General features: G+C 42.8%; 1 protein-coding gene across 3 annotated transcripts in view; it reads left to right on the plus strand.

The window, feature by feature from the left end:
• Nucleotides 1-21,472, plus strand: part of LOC113418306 (tropomodulin-3-like) — a 28,812-nt gene that overhangs the window by 876 nt on the left and 6,464 nt on the right. For all 3 annotated transcript variants that reach the window (XM_087972716.1, XM_087972715.1, XM_026677123.2), the window contains 7 exons: nucleotides 8,900-9,098; nucleotides 10,515-10,671; nucleotides 17,086-17,208; nucleotides 18,530-18,619; nucleotides 19,473-19,603; nucleotides 19,861-19,968; nucleotides 21,026-21,169. In XM_087972716.1, the coding sequence (XP_087828842.1) occupies nucleotides 8,973-9,098; nucleotides 10,515-10,671; nucleotides 17,086-17,208; nucleotides 18,530-18,619; nucleotides 19,473-19,603; nucleotides 19,861-19,968; nucleotides 21,026-21,169 (879 nt within the window). In that variant the 5' untranslated portion in view covers nucleotides 8,900-8,972. Of the gene's footprint in view, nucleotides 1-8,899; nucleotides 9,099-10,514; nucleotides 10,672-17,085; nucleotides 17,209-18,529; nucleotides 18,620-19,472; nucleotides 19,604-19,860; nucleotides 19,969-21,025; nucleotides 21,170-21,472 lie in introns of those variants that run through there.

Here is a 21,472-nt window from a genome sequence, read left to right on the forward strand (position 1 = left end):
GTTCTTCTTCTTCTTCTTCTTCTTCTTCTTCTTCTTCTTCTTCTTCTTCTTCTTCTTCTTCTTCTTCTTCTTCTTCTTCTTCTTCTTCTTCTTCTTCTTCTTCTTCTTCTTCTTCTTCTTCTTCTTCTTCTTCTTCTTCTTCTTCTTCTTCTTCTTCTTCTTCTTCTTCTTCTTCTCCTTCTCCTTCTCCTTCTCCTTCTCCTTCTCCTTCTCCTTCTCCTTCTCCTCCTCCTCCTCCCCCTCCTCCTTCTCCTCCTTTTCCCTTTTCCCTTTTCCCTTTTCCCTTTTCCCTTTCCATGGTCTCCTATTGTTTTGGGATGCCTGCTTTTTCTTCCCGCCCTTCTTGGACTGAACAAAAGCAGACTTTTTTTTTTACTTTATTTGTAATAGAGGGGAAGCATGGAAAAAAACAACTTGGGAGGGGGGTTGGACTAGATGACCTACAAGGTCCCTGATTATCTGTTATCTGTTAACTTGTGGTTAAAAGTAGCTCAGTGGTACAACCCTTATTTTGGCCTCCCAACAAGTTTCAGCTTCAATCCCACCTCAGACTGGGGAAGATTATCCGACCAGCCAGAGCACTGACAGTACTGTACCACGATAAGTTGGGCAGCCTTTCCCCCATGTGATGCCTGGTCTGGAAGTGTTTGCCGTTGTCTTATCTCAGGGGTCCCCAAACTTGTCAACTTTAAAACCTGTGGACTTCAACTCCCAGAATTCTCCAGCTGGAGAATTCTGGGAGTTGAAGTCCACAAGTCTTAAAGTTGACAAGTTTGGGGACCTCTGGTTTACCTCATCCTAGCTGGCCAGGTATCTGTAGTCCAATTATTGTCGCGCCCTCCATCTTTTTCCTGGGATTATTCCAGCCAACTGTCTGAACCCATTTCTTAATCGCTTAATAAGAGAAGACAAAAGTTTGCCCGGTGTCTTGTTCCAGGAAGAAAGGGTGTTACCCACATATCTGTTCATTTAGGATCTTGGGAGGAATTGTTTCTTGCTGAGGTGGTTAGAAATGTAGCCTTGCTTCTGTCATTCTTGGATGTGTTTGCTCAGTCTGGTTTCCATTTGGGCGAGGAAGGGAGGAGGGTGTATTCTCAGGTAAGACGCTGTCGGTGGACCCCTTTGCCAAAGTAGGCTGATGGGTCCAGTTTGCATCGTGGCCCCAGAAGGGACCGAAGAGAAATTAAACTGGCTTTACCCATGAGGCAGAATAACAGAGAAGCAAGGAGGTAGACAACTGCAGGCCTACAGCTCTCCCTGCAGTTTGTTCTTTAAGGTGTGGTGAGGGAGGTGTGCCAACTTTGGAGAAAGCTGCTAGTTTTTTATACACTGAATAGAAAAGGCTGCTGTTGTGTCTTTTGCCTCAGGCAACAAATGTCTCCAGCCAGGCTTAGCTCCTTCCCCATCTTCTTGTCCCTGCTTGCATGCTTACAGAGGTTCATCAAACCCAGCACACCAAGAACAGGATAAACTTGGGAGCTTTTGGAAAAGGTTGCAGTATTGGATATCCAGAAGCGCTGATCCTAGCTTGTAAGACTGAGATCAGGACGCGTAGAAAGATACTCCTTTTAGAGATTTGAACACTTCGACAACTCTTTCTTGGGTGACATTCAGATGCTAAATCTTACCTGTCAGCAAACTTTATTTGGTTGCGACTGTTGATGTAGAACAGAGTCCTCAAACTCTTCTCACTTTGGAAAACATGGACGCAGGGTTTAATCGCTATATAGCAGGAGTCCCCAAACTTGGAAACTTTTAAAGAGTTGTGGACTTCAACTCTCAGAATTTCTTAGCCAGCTATGCTGGCTGGGGAATTCTGGGAACTGAAGTGCACAACTTTTAAAGTTGCCAAGTTTGGGGACTCCTGCTATATAGTAACTATTAAAATCAGGAATATCTCTAAATGTTGCTTGCAAGCAGGTTAGTTTGTGTTTAGGGCAAACTTTGTTGCAATGTCTGATTTTTTTTTCCAGGTGTAAGAACAAAACAATGAATGTAGTATAAAAACAAAACTATCGATGAGACCTTCCAGAATATGAAAAACTGGGATATGAAGGCTAGTGTTGGTATAGTAAATTAGAAATAGGAAGAGCAACATGAGTAATCCAGAGTTGTTTAAGATGGGCGTCCATACAACCCTTTAAAAAAATAAAAATAAAGAACAGGTTTCAAATCCTGCTGTTGAATTTGGGACTATTAGTGTTCTTCCTGCTAGGCTGTTGACCTTGATAGCTGACATCTTAATTTTTAAGGTAAGCACATCCTAAATTTAGAAACTACCTAAACTCAGAAAAGTTTTCTCATACTGGCTCTGGAGACAGGCCACCAACAGATTGCCCACAGCTTCTAGCTGAATGAAACAATGCCAGAAGTGATTGGATTCCTAAAATTTTAACCAAGGGGAAAGGAAACCTAAAGTAGAATTCAGATATCCGCTTTCTTTAATTTGTGCAATTGTGCCTCGGCTTCAGACGCTATTCCTTCAGATTAAAATAAAAGTACACAGAGGGTGTGCTTTCACAAAAAGTTCTGGGATTAAAGAACATGCATCCAAATCTATGTTGCTGATAAAGGTAAAATGGGGTTCTGTTACTTTAATAGAAAGGCATTTCCGGTGCTGAGAATATAGCTAAGTGGAAACCGGAAATAAGAGCATTTGAAAGGTCTGTTTCCATCCAGAAATGACACTTAAATAACAGGCCTCCCTTGGCGCACTGGGCTGCGTTTGCTTGGGAAATCTAGACCTATTCAAAACATTTTCATAATTAACTGGGACATCCTGCTCAGTTAGCTTTCTGGTGTGGTTGTCCCAAATGATGCAGGGTTTGGGAGAATATAATAGTTAACTTTTTAATCTTAATCATTGCTGTGCCTATTGCTGGCTCATTCTTTTCTTGTTTCAGAGGGATATTATGAATAAGATGTGCCTGGTATTTCTTATAGCAAAATTAGCTATCAGTTGCTGGAGTTTCTATTTATGCTGAGCTATTTTCCCAGGAAAAAGGTGTCATTATGTATGGAAAGAGAGAGAAAGAGAAAGAAAGAGATTGTGAGGGAGAGAGAGAAAGAAAGAAAGGAAAGAAAGATAGAAAAAGAAAGAAAAGAAAGAAAAAAGAAAGAGAAAGAAAGAAAGAAAGAGAGAAAGAAAGAAAGAAAGAAAGAAAGAAGAGAAAGAAAGAAAAAAGAAAGAAAGAGAAAGAAAGAAAGAAAAGAGAGAGAGAGAGAAAGAAAGAGATTGTGAGGGAGAGAGAGAAAGAAAGAAAGGAAAGAAAGATAGAAAAAGAAAAAAAGAAAGAAAGAAAAAGAAAGAAAGAGAAAGAAAGAAAGAAAGAAAGAAAGAAAGAAAGAAGAAAGAGAAAGAAAGAAAAAGAAAGAAAGAGAAAGAAAGAAAGAAAGAGAGAGAGAGAGAGAAAGAAAGAGATTGTGAGGGAGAGAGAGAAAGAAAGAAAGGAAAGAAAGATAGAAAAAGAAAAAAAAGAAAGAAAGAAAAAGAAAGAAAGAGAAAGAAAGAAAGAAAGAAGAAAGAAAGAAAGAAAGAAAGAAGAAAGAGAAAGAAAGAAAAAAGAAAGAAAGAGAAAGAAAGAAAGAAAAAAGAGAGAGAGAGAGAAAGAAAGAGATTGTGAGGGAGAGAGAGAAAGAAAGAAAAGAAAGAAAGATAGAAAAAGAAAGAAAAGAAAGAAAGAAAAAGAAAGAAAGAGAAAGAAAGAAAAGAGAGAGAGAGAGAAAGAAAGAGATTGTGAGGGAGAGAGAGAAAGAAAGAAAGGAAAGAAAGATAGAAAAAGAAAGAAAAGAAAGAAAAAGAAAAAGAGAAAGAAAGAAAAAAGAGAGAGATAGAAAGAAAGAAAGAAAGAAAAAAGAAAGAAAGAAAGAAAGAAAGAAAGAAAGAAAGAAAGAAAGAAAGAAAGAAAGAAAGAAAAAGAAAGAAAAAAGAAAGAAGGGTAGAGTGTTTCAGGGTAAAATATAAATGCGTTTGTCTGACCAAAAAAATTTGGAAAGACAGTCTCATTGATATTTTATGGTTAGGATGATTGAGGTGAAGCAACAATCTTTTGGAACAGGTAACTATTTCTCAACTTCATTCATGCTTTCCAATCCGTGCCTTGTAAAGAACAATTACACAATAGCAAAAATCTGGATATGAAGCCAGATCCCTGTCGAGTCGTGGAGGCAAAAACTGAGCCAAATTGGCAAGCTAGCAGGGAGGAACTATTTGGGGTGTTTTTTGCTCAGTAATGTTGGCCTATTCTGAATTCAGACAAGGGGATAATCATGGATGGGAACCTGGAAATAGCCTCAAATCGCTTACCTGAGGAGACCCATATGAAATGATGGTTAATATTCCCAAAGGGCAGAATTCTGCAAGGTGGCAGGGTATTCTGTGATTTCAAAACACATTTCCCTTCCAAAATAACGTTCTGATTATGCAGCATTCTGGCTTGCTAACTGACCTCAATTAAAAAGCCAAGAATGACCAAGAATCTTCTCTCCGTTGGAAGTTTTCTCTGGCTATACCAATCCCTTAAACAAGAATGATAGCAGGATCAGTCACGAAACTTGTTTAAAGCAGAAGGACAATATAACAAATCGTTTGTTCATCAAAAACGGGGCTACCTTAGGCATAAGGTAGAAAGTCAAACCTGAAATGACAATTCAGATCCTTGTGGAACAGGTTTGCATGGCTGCCCTGCAGGTTTCGGGCTGGCTAGGGAAGCAAGCGACTTGGAGCCTGTTACGAAGGGATCCTAACCTTCCAAGTTACAAACTTTTGTTGCATTTCCATGTTAATGGATTTAATGGTAATAATCGTGCAGAGAACTTTTCTGGGCCATGCACAGTGCAGAAGTGAAGAGTTAACTTTTCTACCATTGTTAAGAGTCTAGGGAGAAATTAAAAAAAAAAAAAAACCCGCTCAGAATAGTCTTCCTGAACTACTGGCCCAGTTTCAGGTCTTTGATTGATGTTGGAAAACTGATAAACTCGGCTTTCTTTAGGGAAGGTTCATCCGGAGACCGATTAGCAGAAGATGTGCTGCTAGAAACAATGATAAAGTACATTTTGTAGCATGCTGGCCCAAATTAGCCCTCCCCCCCCCCCATTTATTTTCCCGTGAAGTCATCTTTAAAAAAAAAAAAAAAAGTAATGGGACCTTTAGTTGGCAACCTTCCTCTTTAAAGGTATTTGGGCTGAGGGGAAAAACAACGTTCAAATATTGCAGTGTGCCTCTCTCTATAACCTCCTCCAGAACTTGAGAACACTCCAGGTCAAAGGGTCCTGGATATGTGCATTTTGCTAATGAGTTTGTTTAGATTTTAAATCAGGAAGATTAACATTGCTGCCGTCATCCATCACCTAACAATAGCATCCACTGTGCAGTTGAGGGATTAAAACGTTGGTTTTTATGCCAGGAATTTGCCCTAAAGAGTTTGAAGAATCTTTGCCAGTCAGGGTAGAATTGTAGAAAACTTTGCACCCATTTTACAGGGGACACTGAGACCCTACAGCAGCAGGTCAAAAGCAGGCGAAGCATAATAGTGAGTAAAGCAAGCCACCTATCTCCAAAAGTATCTTCCTCCTTTTTTATTCATTGGCCATCTTCATGTATTTTGATTTCTAAAAGTGAAACTTGCTTGTTTTCTTGGTAAAACATGGACGTCGTTTGCCACTGCCACCTTGGCGGATGCCTTTGGTTTTTGCTTGTAATTTCCTCACCCAAGCATTTTAACGTTGTCCAAGGACTGGGAAATTTGGGGAGTTGATGGCTACAAGGTTGAGAAACACTATATTCTAATCAATCTGCTCCTGCTAATCCTTTTGCGAAATCAAACAGTCTGTTCTATTTATAATTAGGCCAGGCTAATTTGGCCTAAAGTCAGCCTGCGATACTTCCAACACATGATCATCTGCTGAATATTATCAACCCAGTGTGGAGAAACAGGAGAGGTTAAGGCTGTAGCCAGGCTGGATCCATACCTATTTGGCCAGGGGTGGGCTGCCGGGGGCTCGCAGGGGAGAGTCCCTAGGGTTCAGCCAAGAGCATTTCACACCTCGTAAAAGTGTTGCAAGCTAGATAAACAATCCATTCAGCGCTTGCGAGGGACAGCCATTGAGAAAATCCGATAACATAGCCACTAGCCTCCAAGGGGATTAATTCCCAAATAATAAGAATCACGTAACTCACCAGAAACTTCATTAAGACTCCAAGATCCCTCTCACAATCACTGCTATTAAGCCTGGTTTCCCCCAGTCTTTTATTTAAGTATTAAATGCACGAAATAATAAACAACTTTTTGATTATATATATCTATATATCTATATATCTATATCTATCTATCTATATCTATCTATCTATCTATCTATATATATATATATATATTTATTAGGTAATTAGGGCAAAGAAGCGATGTTGAGTTGGCCACACCCACCCAGTCACATGACCACCTAGCCACACACCCACCCAGCCAATCATTAGGGCAGAGAATCCCTTGCTAAAAAATTTGAAGCCCATACTTGAAATCAAGTATCAAACTTGATTTCATTGAGGGCCGCATCAGGACTGTGTTTGACATCGGGGGAGCCGGGTGGGTGTGGCCAGCTCAACGTCACTCATATCAGGGGCACCTGTGGTGGCCCCCAGTGCTCTGCCAGCGAAAGCAAGCTCCTGAGCTCCGTTTTCGGCTGCAACAGCCTCTTGCAACCCTCTGCCAGCGAAAATGGAGCTCCGGAAGGCAGCCCTCCCGAGCTCCGTTTTCTCTGGCAGAGGCACTTTCAGCCGGTCCTTCGCTGTTTCCAGGGTGGGCCAGATCTAAGCACCCCACTGACTGGATCTGCCCACCCACCCACCCCATTTGGGGTTTGACACCCCTGATCTAGATGTTAGGGCTTACGAAGTCTGGCTTAGAAACGGAATGATTTCCGAATAATTTTATCCAGGAGAGTTTGCAAAATTGAAGCATGCACCCGACCCCGTTTGTAGGTGGTTGTGGAACTCCACAAAACTAGCAAGCCGGTAATACCCACCCACCCACCCACCCCGCGTGCCAAAGAGGGAGGAACCCAGGGGAAGAAAAGGAGCAGAGAGGGACTGACATGGCTGGGCGTTGTGCCTGCCAGATCTTCTGGAGTGTCTCCAAAGCCTCATTCTGTGGAACCAATCGGAGGTGCTGAATTTACGCACGAGGAACAACTTTGCACGCCGAGCCACTTCCAGATATAACAGGGAGTTTTCTTTCGACTGGCTTAAGACTAAACCCCCACTGGCAACCCTTGATCATCGAAGAGAACATAATTGTTCTTGTGTGTCTGACCCGTTGTTGACAGGTCTTTTCCCTGGTGCACACACCCGCCCGCTAGCACTGTGATGTTTTGTGCTTCTAAACAGATGTGCTGGTGCTGGAGACGAGGCCATCACACACAGTGGGGGCTTGGCACAGAGAGGGCACAGCTTGACAGCTAATGGCGGTGCCATGCATATTATCCACCACAGGAAGCCACTTTCTTTTGAGATGCTGTCTTGAGCTGAAAAGGGGGTTCAGGAAGAGGAGAAAAACAGTTGTGGGCTTGGAAGTCTGGCGGCTCACTGTGCAAGATCAGGGTGCTTCATGTTTTTTAAACCATTATATTGCATTAGCAAATGTCTGGGAATCCTCGGCCCTCCAGCTTCGTGGTTGTCCCAAAGGTGCTTTTTCAAGAGGCAGGTGGACTTTTTCTTGTTTTTCTTCTCATCCAAGAAGCTTCTTCAGCTCCCCACCATCCAGGAATATTGCATTGGTAGTTCCTTGATTGAGGTTTTGTTTACTCCTTGGTTGTTGGTCTAGTGTTAATCTTTCATATTAACCTTTGCTCATATATGTGTGGATTGTTGGTGCGGAGGTGTTTTGGTACCAACAGAGATGAACAAACTAACAAGGACAAGAACACTCCCACCAACACTGACTAGGCAAACCAACAGTGTATAAAAAAATAAGACCAAAACCCCATACACTTCTAGCACTGATGATGTTGCCTAGTTGGGTAATGAAACATCTGCAAGAAAACAACCAAGTTCAGAGTACATCAAGGTCCCCACAAAACCTAAAAGTGTTTTGTGTTGGCCTTAAGAGTGCCGGGCGTACTTCAGGATATTACTTCAGAGCCTCTGCGGCGCAGTGGTTAGAGTGCTGTACTGCAGGCCCCTTCTGCTGACTATCGGCTGTTCAAATCCCACCAGGCTCAAGGTTGACTCAGCCTTCCATCCTTCCGAGGTCGGTAAAATGAGGACCCAGATTGTTGGGGTCAACAGGTTGACTCTGTAAACCGCTTAGAGAGGGCTATAAAGCATTGTGAAGCAGTATATAAATGCTATTGCTATATTACTCTGGTACTTACAGAGTTGGTTATGATGTTGACTGGACTTTTGCAGCCAAAATCTTGGCTGGCTATCCTACACAACATCCGTTTCCCTGTCTGAAACTCTGCCTAATCCCTGGCTAACATAACAGGAAGTTCAACTGAATATTGGGAGAGAGCCAGGTTGGAGAAGGTTGATAGGAAACGTGTGCTTCTTTTTAGCAAGGAAACATTCTGGACTGGGCTGAACTAGAAGGCCAACATCATCTCTGTGACTGACGGGGAATTCTAGGAGTTGATGTCCTCACATCTTAAAGTTGGCAAGGCTGTTCTCTAGATGTATGTTAATAATGCTGATCTTACCTGTTTGAGTGTGACAAGTGCACATCTCCAGGGGACATTGTTGTGCATCATCTTAAGTGTTTGGAGGCATACTTATCCCTCAGCATAGCAGTAAAACAGCTGTAGATAATTTCTCCTGCATCCACAGATGAGTTGCTTGTGTGAATTACATTCAGTTCCTGGAACTTTGCCAAATGAGTACATTTCCCTCCCACCCTTTCTGTCCTTCCAGATAAAAACCCAAAGCTAAGACCTTGGTCTTGTTATTAGTTAGTCAAGCTACTCAACATCGGTCTGCCAGAGTGATGGCGCTCCCTTTCCGGAAAGACTTGGACAAATACAGGGAACTTGACGAAGATGAAATTTTGGGCAAGTTGACTGAAGAAGAACTGAAGCAATTGGAAACTGTCCTGGATGACCTTGATCCAGAGGTATGTACATGTGGTCCCAATGTTTTCTTAGCATTTCCACAGCACCTGAAGGCAGGACAAGAAGTGATGGATGGAAGCTATTCAAGGAGAGAAGCAACCTAGAACTAAGGAGAACTACTCTACTCTACTCTACTCTACTCTACTCTACTCTACTCTACTCTACTCTACTCCCAGCATTCCTCCCCCAGTCATGTTAGCTCAGGAATTCTGGGAGTTGAAGTCCACAAACTTGCCAAGTTTGAAGGCCCTTGCCTTAGAGCAGGGTTTCCAACCTTGGCAGATTGAAGATGTGTGGACTTCCAACTCCTAGAATTCCCCATGCTGTCTGGGAAATTCCAAGAGTTGAAGTCCCTGCGTCTTAAAGTTGCCAAAGTTGAGAAAACGTGCCTTATAGCCGCCTCAGCTCTTTCCCAGGCGAAAGCTGCCGATCTGGGGAGATTCCTGTATTATAGGCAGAGAACAATAAAGTAGTTAGTTTGAACTCTACCTATATGGGTCTGGTTGTTTGCGCCTGGCAGTTCCGTAAAGCACATGGTACCTTGTGGTCTCCTGGCTATGGTTGAACTACAATGCCCATCCTTTCTCACCATTGCCCATGTTGTCCATTGGGAGCTTGTAGTTGAACAACATCTGAAAGGGCATTACCTGTCGACCTACCCGTGAAAATGGGTATGGCATGTTTCCTACGCCCCAAAGCCTCTGATTTTAATTCATTTCTCAGGATACATTTGGGACTTTATCTCAAGCAACATCAGAATAAGGAGAGGTGGGCATTTGGTTGACTTTCTGGGTGGGGTGTAAGAGGATGAGCTGTGGTGGTGCAGTGGTTAGAGTGCAGTACTGCAGGCTACTTCTGCTGACTGCCGGCTGCCTGCAGTTTGGCAGTTCGAATCTCACCAGGCTCCAGGTTGACTCAGCCTTCTATCCTTCCGAGGTGGGTAAAATGAGGACCCAGATTGTTGGGGCAAGAGGCCGACTCTGTAAACCGCTTAGAGAGGGCTGTAAAAGCACGGTGAAGCAGTATATGAGTCTAAGTGCTATTGCTAAGTGCAAAGGAAGGAAGGAAGGGAGAAAAGATGGATGGATGGATGGAAGGAAGGAAGGAAGGAAGGAAGAGCCATGGTGGCACAGTGGTTAGAGTGCAGTACCGCAGCTACTTCTGCTAACTGCCGGCTGCCTGCAGTTTGGCAGTTCGAATTTCACCAGGCTCAAAGGTTGACTCAGCCTTCTGTCCTTCTGAGGTGGGTAAAAAGAGGACCCAAAATTGTTGGGGGCAAGAGGCTGACTCTGTAAACCGCTTAGAGAGGGCTATAAAGCATCGTGAAGTGGTATATAAATGCTATTGCTATATTACTCTGTGAAGCGGTGTATAAGTCTAAGTGCTCTTGCTATTCCCCTCTTCCTTTCGTTTCGCAGAATGCCTTGTTGCCAGCGGGATTCCGGCAAAAGGACCAGACTGTGAAAAAACCGGGTGGTCCTTTTGACCGAGAAAAGCTTCTTTCGTTTTTGGAGAAACAAGCCCTGGAGCAGAAGGACGTCGAGGAGGTTGTCCCTTACACGGGAGAAAAAAAAGGTAAAGCGTTTCCACGGAACAACTTAGCTCGTCCAAGCCCCACTTTTCCTTTCTCTCTCTGCCTCCGCTCGCCGGCTGGATTCGTTATACAGGCAGTCCTCTACTAAATGACCATAACTGGGACTGGAAGCTCTGCTGCTAAATGAGGCGGGTTGTTAGAATGAGTCATGCCTGATTTAACGAACTTTTTTTTTGTTTTTGCTGCGGTCATTAAGTGAGTCGGCATGGTTGTGAAGTGAATCACGGCCATTAAGTGAATCCAGGTTTCCCTGATTGACTTCGCTTGTCAAAAGCCAACTGGGAAAGTCACAAATGGCAATTACAACATCCCAGAACGTTGCAACTATTGTAAACAAATGCAGGTGGCCAAGCGCCCGTATTCTGAACACATGACTGCGGGGGGAATGCTGTGATGGTCATAAGTGCGAGAACTAGTCACTTTTTTTTCAGTAGCCTTGTAACTTTGAACAGCCACTAAACAAACGACTGTAAGCCAAGGCCTGCCTGTATCAGGCTGAATATTGCGTATTTATTAAGTCATCACATTAGCTGGACATGATCCAGGGCTGGGATTCAATTTTTTTAACAACCAGTTCTGTGGGCGTAGCTTAATTGGTGGGCGTGGCTTGATGGTCATGTGACTGGTTGGGTGTGGCTTGGTGATCATGTTATTGGCTGGGCGTGGCCAACTCAATATCACTCACATCGAGGCACGCATCTCCTCACCTGGCCTCTCATGACTGGGGATGCTGCAAAGTTATAACGGTCATAAGTCACTTTTTTCAGTGCCATTGTAACTTTGAATGGTCACTCCACACAAGCAAAGTACCAGCAAAGGAGGGGAAAAAAACTCCATAGCCATTCCTGAGACAGGAAGTCTAGTCCTGCCAAGAATGTAATAAGGGTTAAAGGAGAGGCAGTTTCTGAAAGCAACACCAGAATGTTTCCTTCCTGCCTTCTTTACAGGATTAGCCCAGTAATTTCTTCTAACAACCAGTTCTCCAAACTGCTTAGAATGTTAACAACCGGTTCTAGCGAATAGGTGCGAACTGGTAGAATCCCACCCCTGGTTCTGAGCAAGGGATGTGGTAGCAGAAAGCCTGCACTACAAGCTTCCTTGGAGTTTGAAAAAGGAAGCAGGCCAAGACCCCATCTTTCCAAAAGATCAAACCTTATTTTTTAAAAAAAAATAAAAATCCACTATTGCTTCACAGTGGCTTTAGCATCTTCTCCTCGTGTTCCAATTTGGCTGAAAGGAACAATGAGCCACTGTAGCCTGCGAAGGGAGCTGATGCAACAGAGTTTCCTTTCACAACATGGCATTTATGATGTAAATTTTCATTGAACTGACAAGGGCAGCTTTGTGGCTAAGAGGTCGCGGAGTTCTCAGATGGGTAGTATGGTGAAAAAACTGGCCTGAGAACCCAGTCAGACAACCCTGGTCCGTGTTGGGAATACTAGCTTGGATGGAAAATGTCTGATGAGACACAGAATTCAGCTTCCCACCTTCCTCTAATAGTGCAACTGTTAGAGAGAACTTAAATTAAAGGTAAAAGTTCCCTTTGCACATACGTGCTAGTCGTTTCTGGCTCTAGGGGGCGGTGCTCATCTCCGTTACAAAGTCAAAGAGCCAGCACTGTCTGAAGACATCTCCGTGGTCATGTGGCCAGCATGACTAAACACCGAAGGCGCACAGAACGCTGTTCCCTTCCCACCAAAGTGGCCCCTATTTCTCTACTTGCATTTTTTTACTTGCTTTCGAACTGCTAGGTTGGCAGAACCTGGGACAAGTAACGGGAGCTCACTCCATTACGCGGCGCTAGGGATTCGAACCGCCAAACTGCCGACCTTTCTGATCGACAAGCTCAGCGTCTTAGCCACCGAGCCACTGTGTCCCTACAGAGAAGACTTAGGTCCTCTCTAACAGTTGATTTAGGATGCCACTGGTCTGAAGCAACTTAATCACTTCTGAAGCTGCATAGAGATTTGACTTGGGATATGATGGTGGATGATGGAACTGCCTTGCTAAATTGCTTCTTATTAAGGATGTGGCCAGACTCGCCTAGAACAGAAGTGGGTCGGTGTTTGGTGCTGTTGACATTAGCTTAGTGGTTCTGGGTGTCCCAAATACACTTTCAGCTCCACCCAGTCCCTTGTGAACTAACCTTGAGATCACCTATCTCCACCCTGGTGTATCCAGAAGTGTTGGAGTTCAACTCCCATAATTCAAACAGTCAAACAGATCAGGATGGCACTACTGGATGCCACCATGTTGAATATTCATCCTGTGTGTGTGTTTGTATAAAAGGTTGGTCTCTTGTTTGTGAAACTCCTTTAACGTCTTCAGCTCAGGGCTTGTGATCTTGTTCAAGGAGGAAATATTCTAAGAATGTTATAAAGCTTTATATGGGCATGCTAATAAAATAAATATGCTTGTTATATGTGCATGTTAATAAAATACAACCTACTGGCTTGCTTAATCTTCTCCCCTGTTCTCAGTCAGTAGACATATTGGCTGGAAGTGGTGATCTCAATAATAGAGAACTATTTGATTCTTATTTCCACTATTCGAGGTAGTAAAGGTTTCCCTCCCACATACGTGCCAGTCGTTTCTGGCTCTAGGGGGCGGTGCTCATCTCCATTACAAAGCCAAAGAGCTAGCGCTGTCCGAAGACGTCTCTGTGGTCATGTGGCTGGCATGACTAAACACTGAAGGTGCATGGAACACTGTTGCCTTCCCACCAAAAGGGTCCCTATTCTACTTGCATTTTTTACATGCTTTCAAACTGTTAGGTTGGCAGAAGCTGGGCCAAGTAACAGGAACTCACTCCATTACAAGGCGCTAGGGATTCGAACCACCAAACTGCCGATCTTTCTGATCGACAAGCTCAGCGTCTTAGCTACTGAGCCACCACATCCCCTTCAATAGAAGGGTAGAATATTACAATGGCTTCAATCTGAGAGTCTAGCTAAACCATGAATCCAGCTCACTGTTGCTGGATTTTATCTCATTTCTGTTTGGGTTTGATTCGAGCTTAGTGCGTTGCATAAAACCAGCCAACTTAGGCTTATAAGACATGGTTTATGGTTCAACATAATACAGGGAATAAATCAGATCATTTACTTCAGGGGTCCCTAACCACCGGTCCGCGGACCGGTACCGGTCCGTGGAACAAGTCCTACCGGGCCGCTGGCTTGCTGGGCGCCATCTTGTTTTGATGAAAAAGTGCTTCCGGTGAGCTTTTCCGGGTAGAAAGCTCACCGGAAGCACTTTTTTCATCAAAACAAGATGGCGGCGCCCAGCTGATGTCGGTACCGGGCCGCGCCATAAAAAAGGTTGGGGATACCGGGCCGCGGCGTAAAAAAGGTTGGGGATCACTGATTTACTTGACACAACCTAATTAGTACAGGGTGAGTTCCCGGATGCTAATACTTCAAATCTCTCTCTCTCCATTGCTTTGATGCCATTTGTTGCACTCCAGCAATCGTCAGTGCAAGAAGCATGGAGGTAATCTTGATGTATTTTACTGGTTTTTCAAACCAAGCAAATCCGGTTCTTGCTTCCCCGAGCAACTTCCTCAGTAAATAAGATTAGTCTTTCCAAATCATCATCATTGGACCGTCCATGGCTTTTGTGAACAGGGAACGGCTGTGCAGATGTGTTCTCTAGGCAGTGCTTGTGTGGGTTATGCGTCAAGAGGGAAGAATCTGCAAAGAGTTTTTTGATCTTCTGCCAACTGTTAAGTCATTATTTCCAAAGGCCATAGAGGGTAGGGATTTTTTTTTAATTTAATCCTTGGAGTGAGTAAACAATAAGCTTAAGATTGTTCCTTAAAGTATTTGCTCATTACCTGGGAAGGAATCTTAACTTTTCTCTAAAGACAAGCAGAGGTGAGGTCCAAGCAAGAAGAATCTTTTTAGCTTTGATTAAACAAAACTTATGTTTTCAGGTACAGCCCATTTTGCAGAGGGAACAGCTAAATAGCATTCTCAGGAGGTTTAATCATGCATCTGAAAGAGAACAATAGCCCAGCTTGGGTTTAAATAGGGTTCAAATGAGGAGAGCCTGTGGTGTGTGCTTCACTTTAAAACTTAATCGTCCAGTCCCTGGAAAAGTTGCTTCCAAGTAGAGCTGACAAAATATTTTACTCTTTTATTCTGCTTCAAAAAATAATAAAGGTTTGCTATCTTCTATATATAGAAAAGCGAAAGACCATTCACGCATCATCACAAAATCTCCAGAACCGTAAAGCCTACAAACTTGGAAATTTGGCACGTCTGTTCCTCTTGGTTTCTAGGTTCTCACTAAGAAAAGATTTTTTGAAATGACCATCAGAGCATTCGTATTTCCTATATTATTATTAACACGCTCTGATGCTAAGGGGTTCTACTCCCCCTCCTCACCTGAAAAGAAATATCTTCCAAATGCAAAACACAAGCAGAGGAGTTTCAGTTTCGGTTTCACAGCAGCAACCAGCTTTAGCACAGAACAGTTGAGCTAAGCCATGCCCAGGCTCCTTGCTGTCTCCTTGCTCACACAGCAAATGCTGTTTCAGTTTTCAAACAGCCCTCAACTCTCTCACACATTGACAGGACGCTAGCCAGATGAATACCGATGGGTGCTGGTAGGCAGAGGCAGAATTTTTCCCCTCCCCAAAAACTAAGCCCAGCCACATAGTTTCGTAGCAAAGCACGGGTATCAAGCTAGTAGCTAATAACAGTATGTGGAGTCCAGGTGAAAAGCAAGAAAGTCTGATTAATGAACGAAGAATAGAGGATGCTTGCTTTGTTCCAGAGCAAATCTCAGCAAATTTAACATGCGTGCAAATTTAAGATGATGCATGGCTGGCTGGCGAGTTTTGGGAGTTTAAGTCCACACATCTCAAATTTGCTGAGATTGAGAAACATCGTTTTTTGGGGGGAGGCGGGGTAGTTGGAGGTTTGTTCAAAATTCAGTTTCTTCAGATGTGCCTTGGCCAGGTTGCTTATATTCTTAGCCAAGTGCCAGGTGGATTAGAACAGACAAAGGATGGGAGGCGGGTGAAATGAATCACCTGGAGGTTTCAGCCTTGATAGTTTCATTTATTTAAACAAAACCACGGAGACAGTTGCAACACTTCTTGTTTAAACTCTTTTTGGCTCCCATCCCAAAGATACCAATCCAACACTGATCCCCACAAAATACAGCGGCTCGGTTCAGATGCGATCTAGGCTGATATAATTTTAATTTACTTGGTCGAAGCACTGCGGGGGAAAAGCCTGCCCTGATAATTGATTATTAATGCGATTGATGGCTTGGCATGATACGACCCACCTGATTCAAGCTAATCATGGTTTGTTCAACCAGCCATTGATGAAACTTATATGCCACCCCAATGGCTCTTTTTTTTACCCCCAAGAAAATGCCAACTTTTGAGTCTTCTGCTGGTTTCCATTAATTGCAGTGTTGCTGAAATAGCTTCCAGATGCTGCAAATTTTCTTTCTGACATTTCCTCTTAAAGAAAAATAATAATCCAGGTTAGAGCCTGCCAAAGCTTGTGATGATGAGCAAATAAATGTACAAGAAACAGAAACCAGATGGAGAAGGGAGTTAAATAAGGAGGGCTACAGCTGTTTGTGTAATTCTCCTTCCTATATTGCGCCAGGCCTAGTTTGTTATCATTTAAAATATCTACATTCTGCCTTCGTGTATGTGCCTAGATGGATGCTTAAGCACATACATCCACATAGAAAAAAAATCCCTTTTTAGAGACAGCCTATAAGTATAAACATGCATAGAACTAAGTAAGGTAAGGTTTAAACACGGATACACTTTATTTTGGGAAGTGTGTATGTGGTATAATTATCGTGTGTGGTATAATTATATATAGTACAATTATAGAGTTGGAAGAGCAACTCCTTGCTCGGGACAAAAATTTAAAATGAAGTGTCCATCTGATCAAACATATTCAGTGAATACCAGCCCGCTATTTCCCAATGTTATTGTTTCTATTGTTAACTTATTCTTACTGTTAAAAGTATTTATTTCTGCCTTTCTACAATTTAAACCTCTTCTTTTATTTGTATCCTGCCTTTTGTTATTTTTGCAAATAGCACAAGGTGGCGAACGTATCCAACACACCTTCCTCTTCTCATTTCTTCCACAACAACCACCCTTGTTAGGTGGAATGGGCTGAGAGAGAAGAACTGGCCCCAAATCACCAGCCGGCTTTCATGGCTAAAATGGGACTTGAATTTCTACCCAAAATCTGGTCTCAAAAGTATTTGGCTGCTAAACAAACATTTCCTGGTGCTGATAAGAACTGCCGTCCCAAACAGAGATAACCAGGTTAATTCCACTTTAGAGTCACCTGTTCTGAACTAATCACTGAGGCCGTCCTAACCTGCATATTTTTTTATCTTCCCTTGAACAGGAAAAGTTTTTATTCCCAAACAAAAACCAATACAGTCTTACGTGGAAGAAAAAGTTATGCTTGACCCAGAACTGGAGGAGGCATTGACAAGTGCCAGTGACACAGAACTGTGTGATCTTGCAGGTCTGTAGGATTTGTTAAGGTGGGGAGGGGTTGTTTGGAGTGGGAGAGTTGCAGGGTGGCGTCTGGGCAACAGAATGGAGCTAGCAGTGTTTTAATGGCCGGATGCCCTTCCGGTTGCCAATGTGGAGTTTTGTTCAGCAGATATATTCTCCGTGTGCCCAAAGAGAGAAATATCTGCCTCTACTCAGGATCACTTGAATAGTAGTAGGCTTTTTGAAAAATAACAACAAAAAGGATATGGAAAATGAACGAAATAAGCATTTGCAGATCCATTGGCAGATTCTTCATCAAATGTATGAAGATAGTTTCCTTTTTATTTCTCTCTTCTGGAGACAGAAGCATCCTAATGTCCATGAGAGCCTATCTTGTTCTGAATAAACACATTCCCAATCCCAGTTTTCTGTGCAAACACAAACACGGCACAGTGCTTAGAATGGCATATTGCAGGCAAACTCTGCCCATAGTCTGTAGTTCGATCCTGAGTAGGCTCAAGACTGACTCAGCCTTCCATCCTTCCGAGATCAGTAAAAATGATCGTTGGGGCAAGATGCTGACACTGTAAACCGCTTAGAGGGGACTGCAAAGCACTGTGAAGCGGTATATAAGGCTAAATGCTATTGCTAAATATGAAGCTTTCCTTGTGTAGCAAAGCTAAGCCCAAAATACATCCAACTGGAACAGGCAGTTCACCTTCCCCAGTTCATCTTTAAGTTTTATCCTCATGTTAAACTTTAAATTGAAAGCTACTTGGGGCAGAGATTTGTCTCCTTATTTTCCAGTAAATTTGGTGTGTGTGTGTGTGTGTGTGGATTGGTTATGTATCTTCAAATCATGGTCAACTCCTAGCAACCACACTTTCTCCATGACGATCTTTCTCTAACCTTGTTCTTCAACTTTTCCATCAGTGTATTCATCACTGTTGTGACTAAGTCCCCCTTGCTGCTGGTCATCCTTCCCCCCCCCCCCTCTTTCTTTCCATTTTTACCAGCATTATAGTCTTTTTCAAGAGATGTAGGTCTTCATGTTGATTAACTGATCGGTGTGCTGTCTGGTTGGTATCAACCCCTTAGTCACCAAGTAGGTTTTCTCCATGCAATCTATCCCTATCCTGGCCTTCAGGACTTCCAAAGATGCTCTTGACTGAATCTGCCCCTCTTGCTGTCGGTCATCCTTTTTCTCTCTCCTTCCTCCTTTCTCACTCGCTAGCAAAAGTAATTATGGGAAATGGGAAGGTGGATTGCCCCTTTGTGCCTCGCTGGAAGGGAAAAGATAAAGCTTAATTATGATTTATGTCTTCCCCACCCTTTTCTTTTAATTCCAGCCATCCTAGGAATGCACAACTTGATAAACAGCTCTCAGTTGCAGGATATCGTGGGAAGCAGCAACGGTGTTGGCAGTGAAGGTTTCACAAGTCAGTGTCCACTTTGAAAGTCTTTAACATGAAGCATACAGCCTTTTTTTTTTTTTTTGGTAGAGTGAGGGATGAGCTCCAATCCACTGGGGCAGTCAGCCTAAAGAGAGGCACAGAGATACCCCAGAACCAGCTTTTGATTAAATGAATTTTTAAAATTATAATATAAAATACAAAACAAAATAGTAGGGAAGATAGGGGAAGGGAAAGTGTAGGAAAGAGGGGGAAAAGAAAGAAAAGGTGTTGACTTCCAACTCCCTTTGGTGTAGTAGAATAAAATAATGGCATCCAACCTCAACTTTTTACTTTTACATAATAGTATAAAGTAGCCATTTCTATGACAACAAACCTATCTAATTGCTAAAACCCCAAATCAAAGTTTCAGTTTTTTCTCATCACAAGAACAAAGTCCTGAAGCGGTTTCCAAGTAAAAACAAATTTAACTTTTGATTAAATGAAATTTGAATGAAAAACCAGTAAATGAAATATCCTTCACAGGATTACCTTCATAAACTTAATAATTTCCCTGTACTTCCTGTTTAAAAATTAGTTGGATGATAATGTTTGGAGAAGTCCTGTTGACTTAACTATTGACAATCTACCCCAGGATGTGATTTAGAATTCAGTTATCCTGAAAGAAATATATATCTTTTAAATTAACTAATGAAATTGCTATTCACTTTCTGAGTTGGTGGTAATGCAGTGATGCGTGAGCATGAAAAACGTGGGTCATATACTACTGAAAAAGTCCCATCCTATATCAGCTGTAGGAAGAGTGGTTTAGCAGGGACTTTACTTGTAACGGAAATATAATCAGTGCCTGTAATACTTGGTTTTTTACCTTTTAATTCAGATGTAGTTAAAGGTGAAAAGGTAATCCCGGTGTTTGATGAACCACCGAACCCCACAAATGTGGAAGAGAGTTTGCAAAGGGTTAAAGATAACGATCCTCGCCTTGTTGAAGTAAACCTGAACAACATCAAGGTAAGAATTGAGTAGAACGAGTAAAATATCCCTTTTAGGGTAGAGCATCGCAACTATAGAATTCATAGAATTGCAATTGATGAGGATGATAAATGGGGCAATGTGTTATGTTATGTGTTGGAAGAGAATATCAGAAACTGTAAATACACAGATTCTCCACCCCGTTCAGAAAGGAAAGCAGCACATTTTACTCTAATAAGAGTTTGAGTCCATATTCAAAAGGCTGCCTTTTTTTTTTTTTTTTGCTTGACTTCCAGAACATCCCCATTCCAACTCTAAAAGAATTTGCCAAAGCCCTGGAAATGAACACCTACGTGAAGAGCTTCAGTCTTGCAGCCACTCGGAGCAACGACCCCGTGGCCGTGGTGAGCAAAGAGCCAGATTTGGCACTCACAACTGTGTCTTAATATGAGGTCATTGGCACTGGGAGAGAGAGGCCCAACCCACTCAACAAGACAGTTGTTTCCATCTATTTAATCTTAACACCGCTGTGGGTGTTGCAAAGATGTTTTCGACATCTGTCTGGGCTCTTCCAGCCTTGGGGAATCAACTGTAACTGGTGGATCAGATTCGAAGCAGGAGGAGATCTCAGAAGGTGAGCCAAGATACTGCAATGAGCCAGATTGGTCCTTAAGAAGAAGAGGAGGCTGGCTAGACCCCATTGGTCAAATCCCTCAAGTGGAGGAGGAGTTGTTGCGAATGTGAAAGTGTTCTGGCATCTGGTTGGCTTGGACAACAACGTCGGTTTAATTTTAGACTATTATTTAAAGTTAAGAAGCAAGTTAGTAATGCATTGCCAAGCCAGTTTTGTAAAGCAGGGCCATTCAGGAAAACAAGCTAACGTTTGAAGTCCAAGAGGTTGTTTTCCCAGCAGGCAGCTGGGTTTTCTTCTTGTTGTTTTTTCTTTCCTTGAAAACATTTCGCTTCTCATCCAAGAAGTTTCTTCAATTTGGTTGTTCTTCAACATAACTAAGGAAGCTTCTTGGATGAGAAGGAAAATGTTTTCAAGGAAAAGTGTGGGGTGGAAAAAAAAACACCAAGAAAAATCCAGTTGCCTGCTGGGAAAAGCCCCATGAGCTGGACAACCATGAGCTGGATGATTGAGAATCTCCATAGACCAGGGGTCCCCGACCTTAGCAACTTTAAGACTTGTGGACTTCAACTCCCAGAATTCTACAGCCAGTTAAATCCACAAGTCTTAAAGTTGCCACAGTTGGAGACCGCTGTAATGTTTGAAGGCACCAGGAAGAAAGAAATTGCAAGCAGGGACAGCCCCATATATCTCCGTTTTAGCTTTGGGAGGTGCCACTTATGGGCAACTCCTTCTCTCATTTGCTATGGCAGTATGTAAGGTAGCATGGGTGTCTCCTGTTGTGAATCCAGTCCAGCGTGGACTTCATTGCTGTTCTTTTGTTTCTCGAGGCTTTTGCGGACATGCTGCGTGCAAACCGGGCCCTGAACAGCCTCAACGTTGAATCCAACTTCATCACCGGCGCAGGCATTTTGGCCTTGATAGAGGCACTGAGAGAGAATGAAACCTTGACAGAGATCAAAATTGATAACCAGGTAACCTTACCCTAGTGAGGGGGGGGGTGTCTAAAAAGTGGGCCAAGTGAGACTTTTTTTAAAACTGAAGTGGAAAGACGGGTTTCTTCCTCAGGGCTATTTCTGAGAGCCGTTTTCCTGCCTTTTGCAGGAGAATCTATATATAAAAGTGAAATTCCACTCACGCATCATCACAAAATCTCCAGAACCGTAAAGCCTACAAACTTGAAATTTGGCACCTATGTTCTTCTTGGCTTCTAGGTGCTCACTAAGAATGGATTTTTCAAAATGACCATCAGAGCATTAGTATTTCGTATATTATTA

The sequence above is a fragment of the Notechis scutatus genome, chromosome 11, assembly GCF_049901735.1.
Source record: "Notechis scutatus isolate UNSWTSFEM ecotype Mainland chromosome 11, rNotScu1.2, whole genome shotgun sequence".
NCBI lineage: Eukaryota > Metazoa > Chordata > Lepidosauria > Squamata > Elapidae > Notechis > Notechis scutatus.